This window comes from Micromesistius poutassou, assembly GCF_964030765.1.
Source record: "Micromesistius poutassou genome assembly, chromosome: 9".
NCBI classification, from domain to species: Eukaryota; Metazoa; Chordata; class Actinopteri; order Gadiformes; family Gadidae; genus Micromesistius; species Micromesistius poutassou.
Window position 1 is genome coordinate 14,521,861 of NC_140279.1, and position 17,843 is coordinate 14,539,703.

General features: G+C 43.9%; 1 protein-coding gene across 1 annotated transcript in view; it reads right to left on the reverse strand.

The window, feature by feature from the left end:
* The window catches only part of negr1 (neuronal growth regulator 1), a 129,581-nt gene that overhangs the window by 39,102 nt on the left and 72,636 nt on the right, over positions 1 to 17,843 (reverse strand). The window contains exons 4-5 of the mRNA XM_084473403.1: positions 15,832 to 15,963; positions 540 to 660 (exon numbers count right to left, since the gene is read on the reverse strand). Coding sequence (XP_084329529.1) covers positions 540 to 660; positions 15,832 to 15,963 — 253 coding nt within the window. The remainder of the gene's footprint in view (positions 1 to 539; positions 661 to 15,831; positions 15,964 to 17,843) is intronic.

Genomic DNA, 17,843 nt, shown 5'->3' on the forward strand with positions numbered 1-17,843 from the left:
TGGGGTATGACTCCCAGCGGAATAGTACCGGGTTTCGTACCCCAACGTTCGATCGCTGTAAAGGCTTAGTTATGGTTCCACGTTGACGCAACGCAAGAAGGGGGTTTACAGACCCATTACGTCGCGGACCCTCCTTGCGTCCACCGCAAGGGCCTGAAGTACGCCTCCCAAAAATGTTAACCTAACCTTTGAAAATCTGCCTCTTCTGACAAGTGGGCGGGTCCAGCTAAATGTATGACGGATAGATGAGCAATGTTTGCAACAGTGCATTGGGTAGGCCGGGAGACTGATCTAGCAGATTTTCAAAACAGCTTGTCACGGCTAATCACATTCACACCTGGTGGTATAATACGTCACCTTTAAGTGCTTTGGGTGGGGTCTGGGGGGGGGTCTGGGGGGGGGTCTGGGGACTCCCTAGTAGTAGAATAGTAGCGGTTTCGAAACCCTGACGTTCGACCGCTGTAAGTTACTTTGGGTAAAAGCCGCTTTTTATTTTACTTTTGCTGGTAAACGTAGACGAGTGGCCGGTCTCCACTCACCGTTTCTCCCCCTTGTACCACTCGAAGATGGGCACGGGCACGGCGGCCGCCTCACACCTCAGCAGGGCGGTGCGGCCCAGCCCCACCCCATGGCTCTTCATCTCGTGGATGGACGGGGCGACTGGAAGAAAGAGAGAGAAGAAAAAAGACAAACGTCAACGAGCGATAAATGGAGGTGTTAGCTTGGCGACTTATTAGCTGAGGTCATGTAGAGTGGTAAGGGTCCTCTTATACCCTAGCTATCTATGTTGTGTACGCCGTACACAACATAGATAGCTAGGATAAGAGTTGGAATCGCACTTACAGTAAAGATATTCATAGAAACAAGTGGCAAGCACTTAGAATTGCTAGTACCGACAGCGATATATTTCTCTTTCTCTTTCCTCTGACAAATGTACCGATTGTAAGTTGCTTTAGAAAAGAGTGTCTGCTAAATGCCCTAAATATAAATGTAATGAAAATGTAAGGGTGTTTAACGGCCAGTAGAAGAGGTTCTGGGTTCAAACCCCAACTTTCACTATCTACCAGTAGGCATCCCGGAGTATGGGTAAACAAAACAAGGCACAGGAGATGGGAACGTCTCTACGTTACTGTGGGTCAGGTGACCAGAACCGACACATTGGGGATTGACCTGACACTTGATTGTACCGAGGCCAAACAGAGGGGCAGAGAGAGAGAGAGAGAGAAAGAGAGAGAGAGAGAGAGAGAGAGAGAGAGAGAGAGAGAGAGAGAGAGAGAGAGAGAGAGAGAGAGAAAGAATTGGAGAATTGGAGAATGATAGAATGGGAAAGGTACAGCAAGAAGACTGAGAGTCGGGAAATGAATTGTATTGCATGGTGATAAATTGCTTAATGGAAGTTCAAAGCTTCAATGGTGAAGGCCGGCTCTGTGAATACCGAATGAGTCTCCTTTCATGTGAAGAAATGTGCTGTAAATCTCTCTGCCAGTGTCTGCGGTGGCTGCTTTTAAACACCGGCGCTTTCTCGAGCAACCCATGGCCCCGTTGTTGCTTCATATTTACGTCCCTTATGGCAACACAGTCATGAAAAGAAATGAAATTACCGAATTGGGATTGTATAGAATTGGTAACAAAAGCATTTGGTCAATTCCAATATACCGTCGGACAGCGGCGGTAGCAGAGAAAAAAAAGCATAATCCCCTTCGCTCTCATCCTTCGACTGATCCCGTAATTGGCAAGAAAATGTTAAAGCAATTGCATTTTATATTTCTGTGCATGTTTTATTTGAATTCACTGTTATTAGCGTATTGTATACATAGGCAGCAGCGCCATTTTAGTTTTCCTCGCTTTTCTCCGTTCTTCAAAGGGTTAACGTTGTTGCCAGCTCCACAACACATGTTATCAGAGCGGGAAAGAAAAAAGAAAATAAAAAATATATATGTCAACAGAACACAAAAGTTGACCCCCCTGACCCACAGAAAAGATATTGGCTGCTCCGGCCTCCCCACCAGGGGCCTGGAGCTAGCCAGAAATTGCCATGTCATGGCTGAAAGTGACTTATCCACTATTTATATGGCTGACAATGGAGCTTTTGAGGCGCCCCTGTCAGTCAGCGCTGCAGGGGTATAACTTGGGCCGGGTTCCCTTACTCCTTCGTTTACCAACACGTCTGGAGACCCTGGCCTGCACTGACCCTGTCGAGGAGACGGGACAATAGCACGCCAAACACAGCCCTCCATGCCACATGGAGGGCTTATATATATGTTTACGTCTATATATATATATGTATATATACACACACACACAGTATTTATATATATATATATATATATATACTATATATTTATAAAAACATATATTTGAACATATATATGTTTACGTATATATATATATATATATATATATATATATATATATAGTATATATGACAAATAATATATTTATATATTATAACAGGTTGTATCATAGTCTTTTTGGCCTGCTTAGGGCTTTTTAAATTTTTTGACATATATATATATATATATGTATATAAACATATATATTTACGTATATATAGCAATCTGCAATGGGCTAGAATGAAGGTGAAGCCAAGTAAGTCTAGGAGTCTCTCAATCGTTAAAGGGAAGGTAGTAGATAAGAAGTTTACTGTAAATGAAGAGGTGATGCCTACAGTTCTGGAGAAGCCAGTGAAGATAGACTGATAGTCAGGATAGATAGTCAGGGCTGCCAGGTAAGCTTAAGTTGCGGTGTCTGCAGTTTATTGCCTCGGCTAATGTGGCCATTGACAGTGTATGAAGTTCCTCTGTCAAAGGTAGAAAGGATGGAAAAAATGATCAACTCTTTTGTCAGAAAGTGGCTCGGAGTCCCACGCTGCCTAAGCAGCGTAGCCTTGTATGGGAAGGGCATTGTAGAGTTGCCAATATCTAAGCTGACAGAAGAATTAAAATGTGCTAAGGTTAGACTGGAAATTACTCTTACTCAGTCCAAGGACCCAGTGGTGAGGAGGGTTGCACCCACAGTTAACGCAGGGAGGAAATGGAAACCAAAACAAGCGGTCCAGCAAGCTCAATCGGCACTTAGGCATAGGGATATCATGGGCCATGTTCAGCATGGGTGGGGGGGCTTAGGGAGGGACACAGGTAAACCCTCGTGGGGTAAGGCTTCTGCAGGAGAAAGGAGGAAAATGGTAGTGGAGGAAATACATAGACAGGAGGAGACTGTAAGATGTACTAAGGCAGTGTCGCAGGCAAAACAAGGGCAGTGGGTGAATTGGGAGGGAGTGGAGAAGAAGAAGAAGATAAAATGGAGAGATCTATGGAGCATGGAGGCTAGCAGGATCAGATTCATGATAGGTGCTACATATGATGTGCTCCCATCTCCCCAGAACTTAAATCAATGGTTTGGTGAGATGCACACTATGTTCCTGTGTGTGCAGCCTCCGCCATATCCTATCAGGGTGCAAGGTCAGTCTCTCCCAGGGGCGGTATACGTGGCGTCATAACCATGTATTGAAATGTTTGGCAGAGGCTGTTGCTGATAAACGGAGAGAAGATAATTCATCAGCCGCTAGTAAAGAGGGTAGGCAAATTAACTTTGTGCGTCAGGGGGAAAAGGCTAGACCATTTAGAGGCAGGCACAGAGCCGGGCAGCTAAGTAATGGAGGAGCCTGGGAAATGAAGGCGGATCTTATTCAGCAGGTTGTTGTGCCTCCACACATTGTTAGCACTCGGCTAAGACCAGATATGCTATTGTGGTTGGACTCTGAGAAGATTGTTTATTTTATTGAACTTAAGAGTTCCTTGGGAAGACAGAGTTGAAGTAGCCAATGAGCTTAAGAAAGCGAAGTATGCTGAAATGGCTGGAGAGGCAGCACAGCGAGGCTGGAGTACGCGACTAAGGCCTATTGAAATCGGTGCGTGGGGGATCGTGGCTAGATCTGCTATTAGCTTGCTGACTGAACTGGGCATTTGTGGACGAAGTCTGAGGCAGGCGGTTAGTAACATGTCCGTGGCAGCAGAACGAGCAAGTGAATGGCTGTGGGTAAGGAGAAAACATACTTCCTGGGGTGCAAGCTAAGGTAAGCCAGCTGACTAATGTGCTAACGTGTTTGTTTGGTCAGGGTTAGGGGTAGGGCTAGGGGTACGATGCAGGAAAGAGAGTATTTAGATGCATTAAATGTGGCAATGTGGTGGCAGCAGTGAGGGGGGTGAATCCAGGACGCTGGTTTCATTGTTAAGCCCGGAGGAGGTGGGCCTAACTTAACGAAACATCTGTGAAAGAGGGTGCCCACTTGATAACCCAAATGAAATTCTGCTTACTGCATACTGCTGTATTTACTGCTGTTAGTTGGGCCATTTGTCTCGTGTCTTTCACCTTTGGTTGGTAGCTTAGTGGCCAGCGTGCTTATAAGTTTGGTTTGGGCAGGGGCTTCGGAATGTGTTTTCCTTGGATTTTGGCACAAGGGATTATAACATCTGATCCTGTGTATTAATGAAATATATATATATATATATGCAATATAACAAGTTGTTTCTAAGTCTGCTTGATGTTTGACAGAGCTCTCCCACTCAATTATTTAATTCTACCATCCGCCATCCGCTACCAAGTCCTAAACCTGTCATAACATGTCCTCAGTCACATCTCATCTCATAACTGACAGCAAACACAAAATCCATCCCTCACACCCACAGAGGACAATCACTACTCAGCCACTGGGCCAAACAACACAAGCACAGCATCTGAGGTGTGGCGTGCCATTCCACTCCACACACGCTCCAATAGGTGTGGGATAAGAGTTCAGAAGTGTGCTTCTGTCTGTGTTGTTTATATTGTTGGAGCAACACGAGTGTCTGAACGATATATACCACGGTGTGTGTGTGTGTGTGTCTGTGTGTGTGTGTGTGTGTGTGTGTGTGTGTGTGTGTGTGTGTGTGTGTGTGTGGGGTTATGTTTACCGCCAGTGAAAGGTACTTGGACTCAGTCAGGCAGAGAACCATGCCCACTTACTGTAACATACACACCACTAGTGAGCTGATCTGAGGGTCGCCGGTGATGATCAATGAGGGTGGTGACAACTTTACATCCTGGTAAGCATGCAAACGAAGTTCCAGGCGGAATAACATATTGTACAAGGTTCAGTATGTATAGTTGTCCTTGATTGATACTTTGCCACAGAACCTCCCTCTGCATCCTAATCAGTATGGCCAAATGTATCTGATACACAGGAGATGCTATGGGTTTTGATTTAGCAGGACTTCTTTTTCAGCTCTTTCTTATTACGGTAGGCCTTTTATGTTGATGGAAACGTGAGTGCTGGCCGATATAGAATTGGGGAGCGTGTTGGCAGGGATTCAGTGGCCGTACGTGAGTTTGTTTAAAGTGCATCTTTAAAGAGACTAAGACTTTGAACATTTAAGTTTTTAAACATGAAATTTGGTCGTTGTCCATGAAAAAGTCTGAAGTGTACTTGTATCAAGTATAGTCATATTTTACATTATTTATCAGATGAAGGCTTTGAGAATGCATAAATGTGTTTCATCTCTCTTCCGAATCTGGATCCTCTTAAGCCTTTTGCTCCGATATACATTGAAAGTCAACCCCATTACAAAGAAAATAATTCAACAATTCCCAAAATAGCCATCAACCAATCCGCAATGGACCTCTAGCAAGGACACCAAGAAAAAGGCATTTTCCAAAACACACACCCTCTCAGTTAAATCATAAAAAGGTATTAAAAAAAATGACACTTAGTCAATAAGGTATCAGTGTGTACAAATAAAAAATCTTCCCGGCGCATCAGAACCAAAACCATAAGACAGTTGGCTGGTCAGTAACAAGCCACATCTGAATTCAACTTCAAAGAAAAAAGACACAAATCAATGCGGTACATTGGGCTTCCAGGCCCATTAAGAATCTGCCTAATCCTCCAATGGCGTCATTATGTTGGACCATTGATCATCTGGAGGCCTGTGAAAGCTTCAGGTTGACCTGACCTGCCAGTCATGTGGTACAGTTTGAGCCGGCATTGTAGAGGAGTAGGGTCGATACCTCAACTAATGAGATGAAATCCCTGGCAGATATTCAGCCTTAACAACGAAAACAAGGTAGGGTCTCTCTCATTTGGCATCGTGTTGTTGCTGCCTTTGTGTAAATGCCAATTGGCTTACTGACATTTGACCAATTATATCTAATTAGGAATGCCGTTTTAACCCTGTTATTAGTTACATGTGTATTATAAACTGAGTCTGTATAACTGTTCATAAAGTACTCTTGGAAACGCAGCGACCCAGGATAGGAGTCAATTGTAGCGAATGTAATGATTACTAATACATGACATGATAACAAATAACACTGCTCACTATCGTGCAATGTTGTTACCAACAGGAATGCAATAGGGGTTAACTAAACGATGGTTGTCCTTACCGAAATATTCTTTCTGTATTATTTCTGTATATTTCTATATATATAAAATAATATACCTAGCTATGTCTATTTGATCAAACTGCTAAGCTGCTACGTTATCTAGCTGCGTGCGAAAACACCACAAGAATAAAGGGTTCTACATTCAAATATATACGTCAATGCTCCAATATTACCACCGCATCAATATCATGGAAAAACAAGCTGTAAAATGTTCCGATAATCTCAGGTGGTCCGAAATGCTCATATTTCATATGTAAATCAATAATCATTTCCCTTAAATTTCGGACTGGCATTTAAATGCCCTGGAAGAAGGATCCTATCCATAAAACCCCCTGCACCCAATCTCATAATTCCAATTTCCAATCTGCTGGCACCTCCTCCTTTGTCATCATATACATATATATATATCGCACAACACGGCGGCAGTTTTTTTAAAGCAATGCAAAGTAGTGCACCAAATAAATTCCGGAAGTCCTTGATAATCTGGGTAATTTAGTGACCGGGAACATGCAGTAATGTTGCTGTAAATCACGGGCAGCCGTTCCCGTGTCGCCCGACAGATGTGGGGGTGGGGTGGGGTTGGCGGGTGAGAACCAGGAATAGCACATGGGGGTCGGGGTACAATATGTGCTGCGGCAGGATTACACATTTGTCAGCACCAGGTTGATCGCCGACCATTACTTATTACATCAGTGAGGGAGGGAGAGAGCAGGGGAGCCAGACACACAAAAACAATACTAAAACCAAAGTTGGTGCGTCCCGCCTGAACCAAAACACTCTCCCTGCCAGACAATGTGAGCTAACATTAACATGCATGGCCTGTGTTGGATACGTGGTTTAGCTGAAGTATATTTAATGCTAATGGCCTTCGCAGGAGGTTTGTTGGTAAAAGCGTGCGGTCGCTTCGTAGGTTAGCTCTATTTAGCGGTACACGGCGTGACAATTAATAATTAAATGGTGTGTTCCCTGACTGTACGCAAGTTATTTAGCCGTAAGCCATTGTTTGCCACGGGAACCTTCGCCTGCTTTGTAATTAAAAGATCAACTAATAAGGCCACCTCTTTAGCCATATTTGAAAATGAGTTTTTCCCTCGCAATTAGGAAATGGACTCATCAAAGCATGACTTATCAGCGTGGCCACACACCCACACCAACACACACACACACACACACACACACACACACACACACACACACACACACACACAAACACTCACACACAAAAACACTCACACACAAAAACATTCACACACAAACAGCTCTCCAATTCCATCTTCTGCCTCTTTGTCCTGAATCATTATTGTGTATTTATTACTTTTAATTGTATTAGTCAGGAATGCACACTCTAGCCAATATTTAGTAATGTATTAGATTGTCCCTGAACAAAGTCTCTTGAAACACTGCGTTGCATTTTCCCTTTACATAACCCCGTCCTTGTAAATAACCAGCTGTACTGTGCGTTCGACAGCGAGATGGACTCAGGCCATGTCTACACCGTGCAGGCGTTTTCTGTCGCCACTGAACAAACAGCACTTCTCCAAAAGCTGCCTCAACAGGATCCATCTGAAAATGCCAGCCGTTGCATTGCTGCTGCGTTCCTGAAACCGACGACGTATAATTATAATTATAATGGATGAATCGACGGCCGGTCAGGCTAAAGTGGTCTGGGCGAGGGCCTGAGAGAGGGCATGAACTGAAACTGAAAGAGACTCCCTCGCCGATTCATCTCAAATTCATAATAACATTTCCCTGGACTGGAGGAGTCCACCGCGTCCACTGTAAGTGTGTTTGCGTCTATACTAATGCGTTTTGGTGGAGGAGGCAAAAGGCTTAGGGCGTCTCATCTTAGCCTTCACCAGGATTGCTGTTGTTTCTTCCAGCCAGGGCTGGTGGTGGTGGTCCTGGCTGGAAGAAAGGTCAAAACAGAGATACAGACATACTAGCTGGACTTCGGTTTTGAAACACACCCAGCGCTGTGAGTGAAGGGCTTTATTTATCCATTTATCCAAACTCTATTTGTTATTAATGCCCTGCTGTATGCGGCCCACCTCTCAGAGTCTCAGAGGCAGCAACGGATAGCTCTATTTAGGCCCAGTGTTTAAACCACAGCTCTTTACAGTGGAGAAGAGACAGAATACCGCGTTGAGCTGAGGCTGATGTAAGGGAGGGCCGTGTTGGAAATAAAGGACCTGTGGCGTGCCCCTTCAGACGTGCATCCATGTGGAACGGGATACACACTCAGGCACACACAAGCGCCTTAGTATACATCTTTGTCATTACCGGAGTGTTGTCAACGTCCTTAAGATGCAGGGTGCCTGTCTGCTGACCGGCAGTTGAACAGGTTATACCCATTATTTGCACGAGAGGTGGTCACGACTCTGAAAAACAACTGTCTGGGGAGTCAGGGGCCATGTTGTGGGTATATTTGCGATACAGCAGGGACAGAATACAAAGCAGCCAGAGTCTAAAGGCTGGGGGCTTCAGAAGAGAGAGAGAGAGAGAGAGAGAGAGAGAGAGAGAGAGAGAGAGAGAGAAACAGAAAGAGAAAGAGAACGAGAGCGAGCGACTGGGGGGTCTGAAACAAACAAGCAAGACAGAGCAGTGTCAAGCATTTGAAGTGTTCACATTTAGCCTCCCCCGGTGTTTTAATGAAGACCAGAGACGTCTACCTCGACGCTACCGCTGTAATTGCGATAGCCGGCGCTCTAATGTGCATGCTCATAATTAATTAAAACCTGATCACAGATTTCTCGACCAATTACCGTACACAGGGCAGAAAAAACAATAAAGAGAGGTGTATGTGTTTTGTTCTTGCTGCTCTCACGGTCAACAGGTGCGTTGGATTCACAGCGGCAGGGTGCCGACGGAGGGAGGGGGTCATCTCAGAAGCATGCAGGGCAGGGGCCTGCATGCTTCTTATCTCAACACCACTGAAAACGTCCAGCCGTGTTTGTTTTTTCTACAATTAAATGAACTGCTTTTTATTTAGGCTTTATTCAAACTGCTAGAGGGGCTGATCGTTTGATGAAATCAATGTCGGGAAAAGGGGTCAAAGGACGTCTAGCATATGCCTATAGAAGTATGATACATAACCCTATCAGATTTCCAATGACCTGGATCTTTCACCCTAGCAATTAGCCTACATGATAAACAATTGCAGATGTAGCAAAATGTACATGTTGTTTCGGGGCTACACCCCTGATGCAGGGCAACGCGTCTGGGAACTCAAGAGCCACAAGGGAACCCCCGCTGTGGAGGAAAACAAGCAGCAGGGAAGCAGGGGGTAGACACACCTTCGCCTGGTGAACACCTGAACCATAAACGCAAGGTGCTGGAGGGGCCCGCAACACACTGCATTATGACAGCTAACAATACAGACACTTTAAGCTCGCAATATAGCGATATGGGATAACAAATAAACAAACATACGTGAGAGGGTTTCGCAGAGAGGCATTTTGTAAAGTGCAGTGAATTTTTTTAGCGGTGTGCTTCCATTTCCCAGGCAATTGTCCCTGGAAATGGTTGCACTATAAAGCGATGGAGCCATTGAAGACATTTAATACATTCATCGTTGAAGACATGAATGTCGCTGTAGTGTTGACGGAGCATCTGACAACCTGTCTGGAGATGTTTTGATCGGCTTGCGATTTGCCACATTTACGCGTAGCAATCGGCCATAAGTGAGTCACTGACAAACATCTGGCGAGGTTTCAAATTGTTTAAGCAGCGAGATCTGGGAGACACTACAGATTGCTGAAGTGCTGCATAGCAAGCACACAATCACACATAGCATCACCAGTTGTGGCGGTAGTGGTGTTTGGGCATGTTGTTAGTTTTTTACAATGAAAGGTATTGAGAGAAAACTGTCAAATGGCAGAGCGCAGAACATCACAGGAAACTGAGCTTTGGTATGTGTAAGAGACACTGTCTTCGAATCAGTAGAGATAATATATTCATACTTATTTATTCGTTTATATAATTTGAATGTATTGAACATACATTTTCCCCGCAGAACACCCAATGACCCTTTAAATAAAAAGGAGGGGAACAAACTGAAGCATACATAAACCTGGATAAAAAGTCTGATCTTCAACTAGTTTATACCTTCAGTCTCAGATAACAAGGTTAGACCTTGATATTTACAATATTTTGCCATCTATGTGGCACAATTGTGTTTTCTCTCAATCAGGGCAAACCAAAAGAAGACGATAAAACATTGAATATAAGAAGGTTTCTGGCTTCAGTTACACCTTCATTCAAAAAAACAAAACAAGGGTATTGTGGTATCATCATTATTCACCCAAACTATTGCTCTTGTTGTGGAAGCTCAGGCAGATATTCATCCCTGATGGATTTCTGGTCGCTTTTTCTCACCCCTCGGACTCAGACACACAGAGGATTTATGCGCCGGAATATCTTGTGAAATCAAATGGTTCAATAATAACACACCTGCAGCCAGAGATGAATATGTAAATCCGAGAAGTGGTTCAGAGATCAAATTTCGTCCAATCACCAGCAGAATATCCTTTATTCGAGTGGGCCTTTCAACCAATCAGAATCCCCCGCTGTGACCTTGTGGAGGGCTCCCTCGGCTTAAAAAAAAAATACAAAATAAAAGTCACAGTCCATTCATCATTGAGATACTAAAAAGCCTCGGCAGACCTTTCATTTAAATTAGAAATGCCTGATCAAGGCTCTGGCAGGATTCACGTTGAAGTTGTTACACGCAACATAGTAAGCCGTTACCTACCCCAGCAGGAATAATCATCATGTCAGCCTCTCGTTCATCATAACAAGGAGAAGGGAAGGGGCGAACGATACAATGGTGTTATTGAAAATCAACTGCATTTCCCACCTTTTGTCTCATTGGCCGAACAGACGAGGTAAACGGTTGTAGCAGGAATACCTCTGTCAGTCACTGTCTAATTCATCATATAAAGGGTAGTCAGGGAGGGGTGGGGGGGCAAGGATAGTGTTATTAAAAATCCAAACATGCGAGTGCTTCGTTTTGTTTTCATTACTTTGATGTACTTAGTTTTAATTAGCAGATCTAATCTGCTAATTAGCCCGGAGGTCATCTCTCCTCTTGGCAACAAAAAAAAGCCATCATTATTTTGAAAGAGGAGATTTTTCGGCCATGTATTTAATTAGACGGTTAAGCCTTGCAATGTGTCTGTTTGCCATTTGCTCCTGTCATTAAAGTGCCAAGCAAGAAACGCAGACCTAGATTTATCTTTTGTTAATGCCACACGCTTCTATTTGTTTTTGAAGAAATCTATCTATGGTCCGATTTCTATCGAGCTTTACATATGCCAACGTCCCTATGAAATCATAAAAAAAAAGAAGGATTTCCTTTTAGTGTCGTCAACCTGCTTTTGCAGTCCAAAACCAACAAATTTCAATATCATGAAGCTGTCTTTTTTTATAGGGTCAACAGATCCTCCAATCACTCCAATGTCCTGGGAGCTGTCCTCACACTCTTTTCTCCTCTGACCAATAAAATTTGTTTAGTAACCTTAATGGGAAGGGTTGAGAGACACACCGCAAAACACCAGGGCCTTGTTTACCTCCTCTGGCACGGCCGCGGCTGAACATAGACATTTCAGGGGGAGGTGAGGACGGTAAATCGTAGCGATGGCTTCTGCTGACTAAAGCAAACTGCGCTCCTAGTCTTGTGGTTGTCATGGTTATTTGGATGACGACGGAATCGAGTTGATGGGGAGCATTTATATTTGCTTTTACTGTATGAGACATGTGCACGTGAGCAGGAAAACAAAATAACTTTTTGAGGATGCATCAAGGACACTGGCGGAGACACAACATCAAATTATTACGCCTTTTCCTATGATAACCAAACCCAAGTGGCATTTAAAAACATGTCTGAGCCTTTGGGGAGATAGAACCTTCTATTTAATAAATAAAAAGTAATAGTGCTCTTACTGTCAAAATAGCTTAGAAGGCAGGTTATTTCCAAGTTATTTCTCTGATTTATCTGTTTAATGCCGCGCTCGATGCGTAGGAACTGACAACTTCCTTTCAGACCCCCCGCCTTCTCTCCAGAGAAGGTTTTTTTTGCTTTTTTATCTTCCCCTTAGACAAAATTGACTGCACTTTCACTACAAGCAAACCTGTGTGGCGGCTCATGTGATTTCTATTTCCCTTTCCCCATGTTTTTCCCCCTTTCCTTCCATCTGTGTGTCTTCATCCACTCCTCTACGTTACAGGTCCGAGGTCAATCAACACCTTTTCATTCCTGATCCCAGGTGTTTGTGAGCGTCAGTCCCTCCACCCCTCCCCCCCGCTGGCCAACACTATGTGGCTGCATCGAAATACACTGATCTGTGACAGAATAATTGATTTTGGATGAAGCCCAGGCACACCCCTCTCTCTCTCTCTCTCTCTGTCTGTATAATTCTCTCCCTCTCTCTCTCTATCTCCCTCTCTCTCGGAGGGGTGATGGGGGTGGTGCTGGGAGAGTTTGGGTAGAGAGAGATAGCCTCAAGCTGTCCAAATGGCCCGCTCACAGCAGCTCTGTGAACGGTATATTCACACATCCACAGGCATACCAGTTGTCAATTGGATACCAGGTATGAGAAGCAGACAAATGATGACAAGGCCAAACCACATTTCCATACAAACTATAACAAAGTTATTCCAGTCATTAGCTGAAGCTGAATGCGTGTAATAAATCACTCAACAATTGATCAGTCAGTAGCGATACACAACAATGAGACAAACGCAAGCTTAACATTCTGTGTGTGTGCAAGGCCACTGGCGATGTTGGAGAATTCCCTTGCAAAGGGGAAGACTTGCGCCAGCCGTAACTCAGAACAGGACATCAGCAATAGTCAAATATTTACGAGCGAGCGGGGAGAGGGCAATGGAGATTTACAGCGGGAGCCCCCCTTGAACTGGGCTCAACTAATTACAACTGATGGATTTTGAATACGTTCTTGTCCAGATGATGACATGAGCGATGTGAGACGCCGCGGCTACTCATAATTTATGAGTCCCGCAGACCCCACACCAGGTCTGTAGGCACAGTATATGGTGAGGTATTGAATATGTTATATGTTTATTACATAACTACAAGGACAGCAATGTGTGATGCATGTTAAGAGTTCATGCATTGTTAAATATACATGGATTACTATGTAAAACCATGGCATGGCAACCATGTCAAAAAATGAAAGTATACACTGTATACCGGTATATACATATATACAGGGTTCTAAATTAACACCCGCCAACCCACCAAATGCGGGTTAAAAATCATTTTGGCGGGTGTTAATAAAAACTTACTAGCCAGTTTGGCCAGTGATGCATGAGGCAATCATGTCAGTCAGAGCCACTCTACTGTTCTCGCTCCCTGGGCAGTGGGCAGTACTGACTACATTTCCCATGAGCACTGTCGTGATGCTACGCGATGACGTATAAAACGCCCATTGGCTGCGCGCAGGCACAGCAACCAACCAGAGCGAGAAACCATGGAAACAGAAAACACAAAGAAGAAGAAGAAGAAGAAGAAGAAGAAGAAGAAGAAGAAGAAGAAGAAAAACAATGAATGAACGGAGCAGAAACTATCAAAAGAAGGGAGGGAGCTAGCTCAAGTAAATTAAAAAGTAGCCTAAACTTAAACTAAATGTGGCGGTGGTTGGTTGGACACACATCTGGGGGCGAGGAGAGGAAGGAGGCAGGGGATGAGATTGAAAATATCAACAACAAATATCAACAAAAACTTTGGCTAGTGGAAATTCTGATTGGCTGGTTACTTTAGAAAGTTACCAGCCAAATTGGCTGGTAATCAAAAAAGTTAATTTAGAACCCTGCATATATATACATACTAATCTAGATGGCCATTATTACTGAACGGCAATCGTCACACCATTGTGTGGTCAAGGAGATACAATTTTATTTAAATTTTATTAAAAACATACATCATATGTATGCACCATCATGAATCCTTCTTTTACTATGAGTTTGGGGGAAATAACTTTGAAAAGCTTTAAAAGAGCTTGACTTAAGTACTCATTTGACCTCAATGTACAAAATCGACTTTGGGGTACAGGGAAAAGATTTAAAAGAAGAAAGGTCCAAAATGGATCAGTGAAAACTCTGTAGCTCTGTCAACTTCAGATAGCTCTTGGTAAATGACCCATGCTAGGGGGAAATATTCCCAAAAAGCTTGGTGAAATATTCCCCAAAAAGCTTGGTGAAATATATATCTGACCTAAGATAGAACCCCACATGTCTGGACAAAGGCGAGAGAGTAGTGCCGTGTTGGGAGTGTTTGGCAGTGAAAAAAAGTAAATGTGCACAGTGTACTTGGACATGTGATTTCTTGCAGCAACCACACAATAACCCAGCGTGCTCTTCCTTGGCAATTTCAGCTGCAGTCTGTGACATACACCATTCATTTTTAATACGTATATCTTCCAAGTCCCACAACATGAAGCCGTTTCTATTTTCCAAGACATCCTTCATCTCTGAAACAATATTGCAACACAGTTATAAATAATTGCTCACTCTTCCTCTCCAAGCAAGCTTGTTAGAGAGATGTCTAACATCAAAACAATAGGCATAGGGTGTCATCTTAAGGATGAAATGGAAATGGCTTGAAATTCGAAGTATACATTGTCAAGAGGTGATACCAGCATTAATCAACGGTGTCTAAACTAGAATATTTAACTTCAAGGCGCACACAACACCATCAATCTTCCCGGCCGTGTGATTGATGAGTTCAACCGACCTGAGGTGCCTGAGCGCCGGACATTAACAGAAGAAAAATATCCCACGAAACACAGGGATAAGAGTCGTGCTTTTGGAAATAAAAGCGTGCAGCAATTATGGTTAGGCCAAGCCTTCTTTCTGTGCTCTTATACGGGGCGCCGTATTCCATGTGGCCACAATGGCTGAAGCCCAGCGTCATTCATTAATGCTCGGATTCCTCATTACCATTCGCTCACACTTTTGAAAGTCTCATTACCTGCATAATGGAATAGTCCTTAGAACAGCCAGACCCTTCCCCGCTACGAATTAATCACCTCCGCGATGCACAGACAAAAAAGGGAATTCTCTCGTTAAAATATTAAAAATAGAGCCGTATCAAACTCCTTGAGCTTCGTACTTTGGAGAAGTTATATCATTATTATTTTCACATATATATGTAAAAAAAAAAATATATTATATATATATATATATATATATATATATATATATATATATATATGTGCCTGATGAGAAGGTTCCTTGGGGAGCCATTTTGGACCCTGAATGGTGTTATGAGCCCCAACCCCTTTACCTGCTCTTTAATGACACGAATCACTGTTCGTCTCTTTGGGATTAAAGTCTCTGCTTAATAACACCATGGTTATTGTACAATGAGCTATTGGGTATCAGGGATCTACTCACAGTTAACTGTGACTCTGACGGTCTTGGTGTCCGGGAAGGCGATGTCATTCAGCGCACTGCACTCGTAGTCCCCAGACTGGTCTCGGGTGATGCCGGTGATGTTGAGGTATTCACTGCTGTCGTACCTCTTGGCTGTCATGGGAGGAATCACACACACACCAGACACACAAACACATACCTTATTTAGTGAAAACACAGGAGCTGCATGTATATATATATATATGACACCAGATATTACCATATGCAAATGTTGTTTACACCGAGGCTTGGAACAGCAAAGGCAGAATCAAGGCATTTTATCCAGGAAAAAAATCCACGCTTTTAGTTGTTTTTCAGAACAGCATTAACTCCACCATCGAGCACTTGACTTCAAAAGCTAAAGTGTGGAATTAGCTGTGCATAGTGCCAGGATTGTATGGGTAGGTATAGTAGAAGAAAATGAGATAATTGCACAAAGCGCTGCACTATTATTGATCCTTGAATTGCTGCATTAATGCCTTTGAGTACAGTATCTGTATCCTCCCCCCCCCCCCCACCCCCCCCCCCCCCCCCTTACACATTGTTGGATACATGTTTGATACGTGGACAAGTGGACAAGTTTACATATTAGATGGCCACCAATTTAATAATCACGCCCTAATAGCCCCTTTACAGTTTGGTTCAAGTAATGGATTGGATGGGTCCTGGGTATTGACTGACAGTTAAAGTTTATGGCTTGGAGTTAGTGTGGGTAAGAATAAAGTGGCATCCGTGTGTTTGGCTAATGGTTCAACTCTCAGGGAGCTGCTGCTCCAAGCACCACTGCGGATAGGGACGGCCTGTTGGACAGACCACAGTCAAGCCCCGTGCACATGTCTTCCAGATGGCTAATGTTGCTTACACTAACCATAATGAAGAGCACTATGGCACCGGCAGGTTGATTTACAGGACCGCACCCAGGCAATTTGAAAGGGGGGATGGGGAGTGTGCATCACTTCTATCTATAACTTCGATGATGTGCAGATAATAACAGTGAATCTCTGGCGGCGTGTCTATCTATTTATGGGAAGGGTTTTAATGCAGGAGGATGGCGAAGGGATGTATAGATAGTCCTGGACGACGCCAGGTGAAGGCCTGCCCATCCAACTGCTGTATTAGTGGTTAATTGGCTTTCAGCATGGCACACACCACCAATTAGGAATATGAAGAATTTTGTATTGCATTATCGACCAAAATGCATTACCGCTCGTTGTTCTTAAAAAATGTTTATACATTAGCCGACATATTTCTGTCGCCTCAGCAGCCGATTGAAAGCACATTCATGTGGGCTTTGCACGGTTATTTCTATTAAATGGAAATCAAATAAATAAATAAAATCTAATCAGAATGCTGACAATGAAACCAATTTTACTGAGTGTGCTTGTCTAATAAATGCCAATGGAAACCCAGCAGGTAGCATCGAGGGGGGCGGGGGGGGGGGGGGGGGGGGGGGGGAGCGAGAAACGCCACCACACATACACATTCTTCCCAGATCGGAATTCATTTCCTATGGAATGGTGTGAAATGTCCTTATACAGTGCTTCACGGGGAGGGAAGGTTACAGTGGGGTTTTGGATTGAAGGGGGTTTGCAGTGGGAAGGGGGACTGGTGCACAAAATGCACAGTCGAGCAAAATCTAGCCCAACACCCTGATCAGAAGACCCCCCCCCCCCTTCTCCCCCCATGGAGTGGCTGGATGCTGACTCAGAGATATCTCATGTTTTAAGTAGAGTCCTGGATTCTATTCAGTGAATGCTTGTGGCATGGAGCACTTGGTTTCTGCTAAGCCCTGTCTCTCTGCCGTGCCATGAGCAAACTTGAATCCCGTTGCTTTAATATGCAAAAAAAGTGAAATCCATTTGTTGGTCTAACTAGCATGTCAACAACGTGGATAAATCCCGGGGGGATCAGGGCACCCTCGATAATGACTATTCCCCTTCTCCGGTCACACTGCTGCGGCGGATTGGATAGAGCTCGGGTAGGCGCCTTGGGAT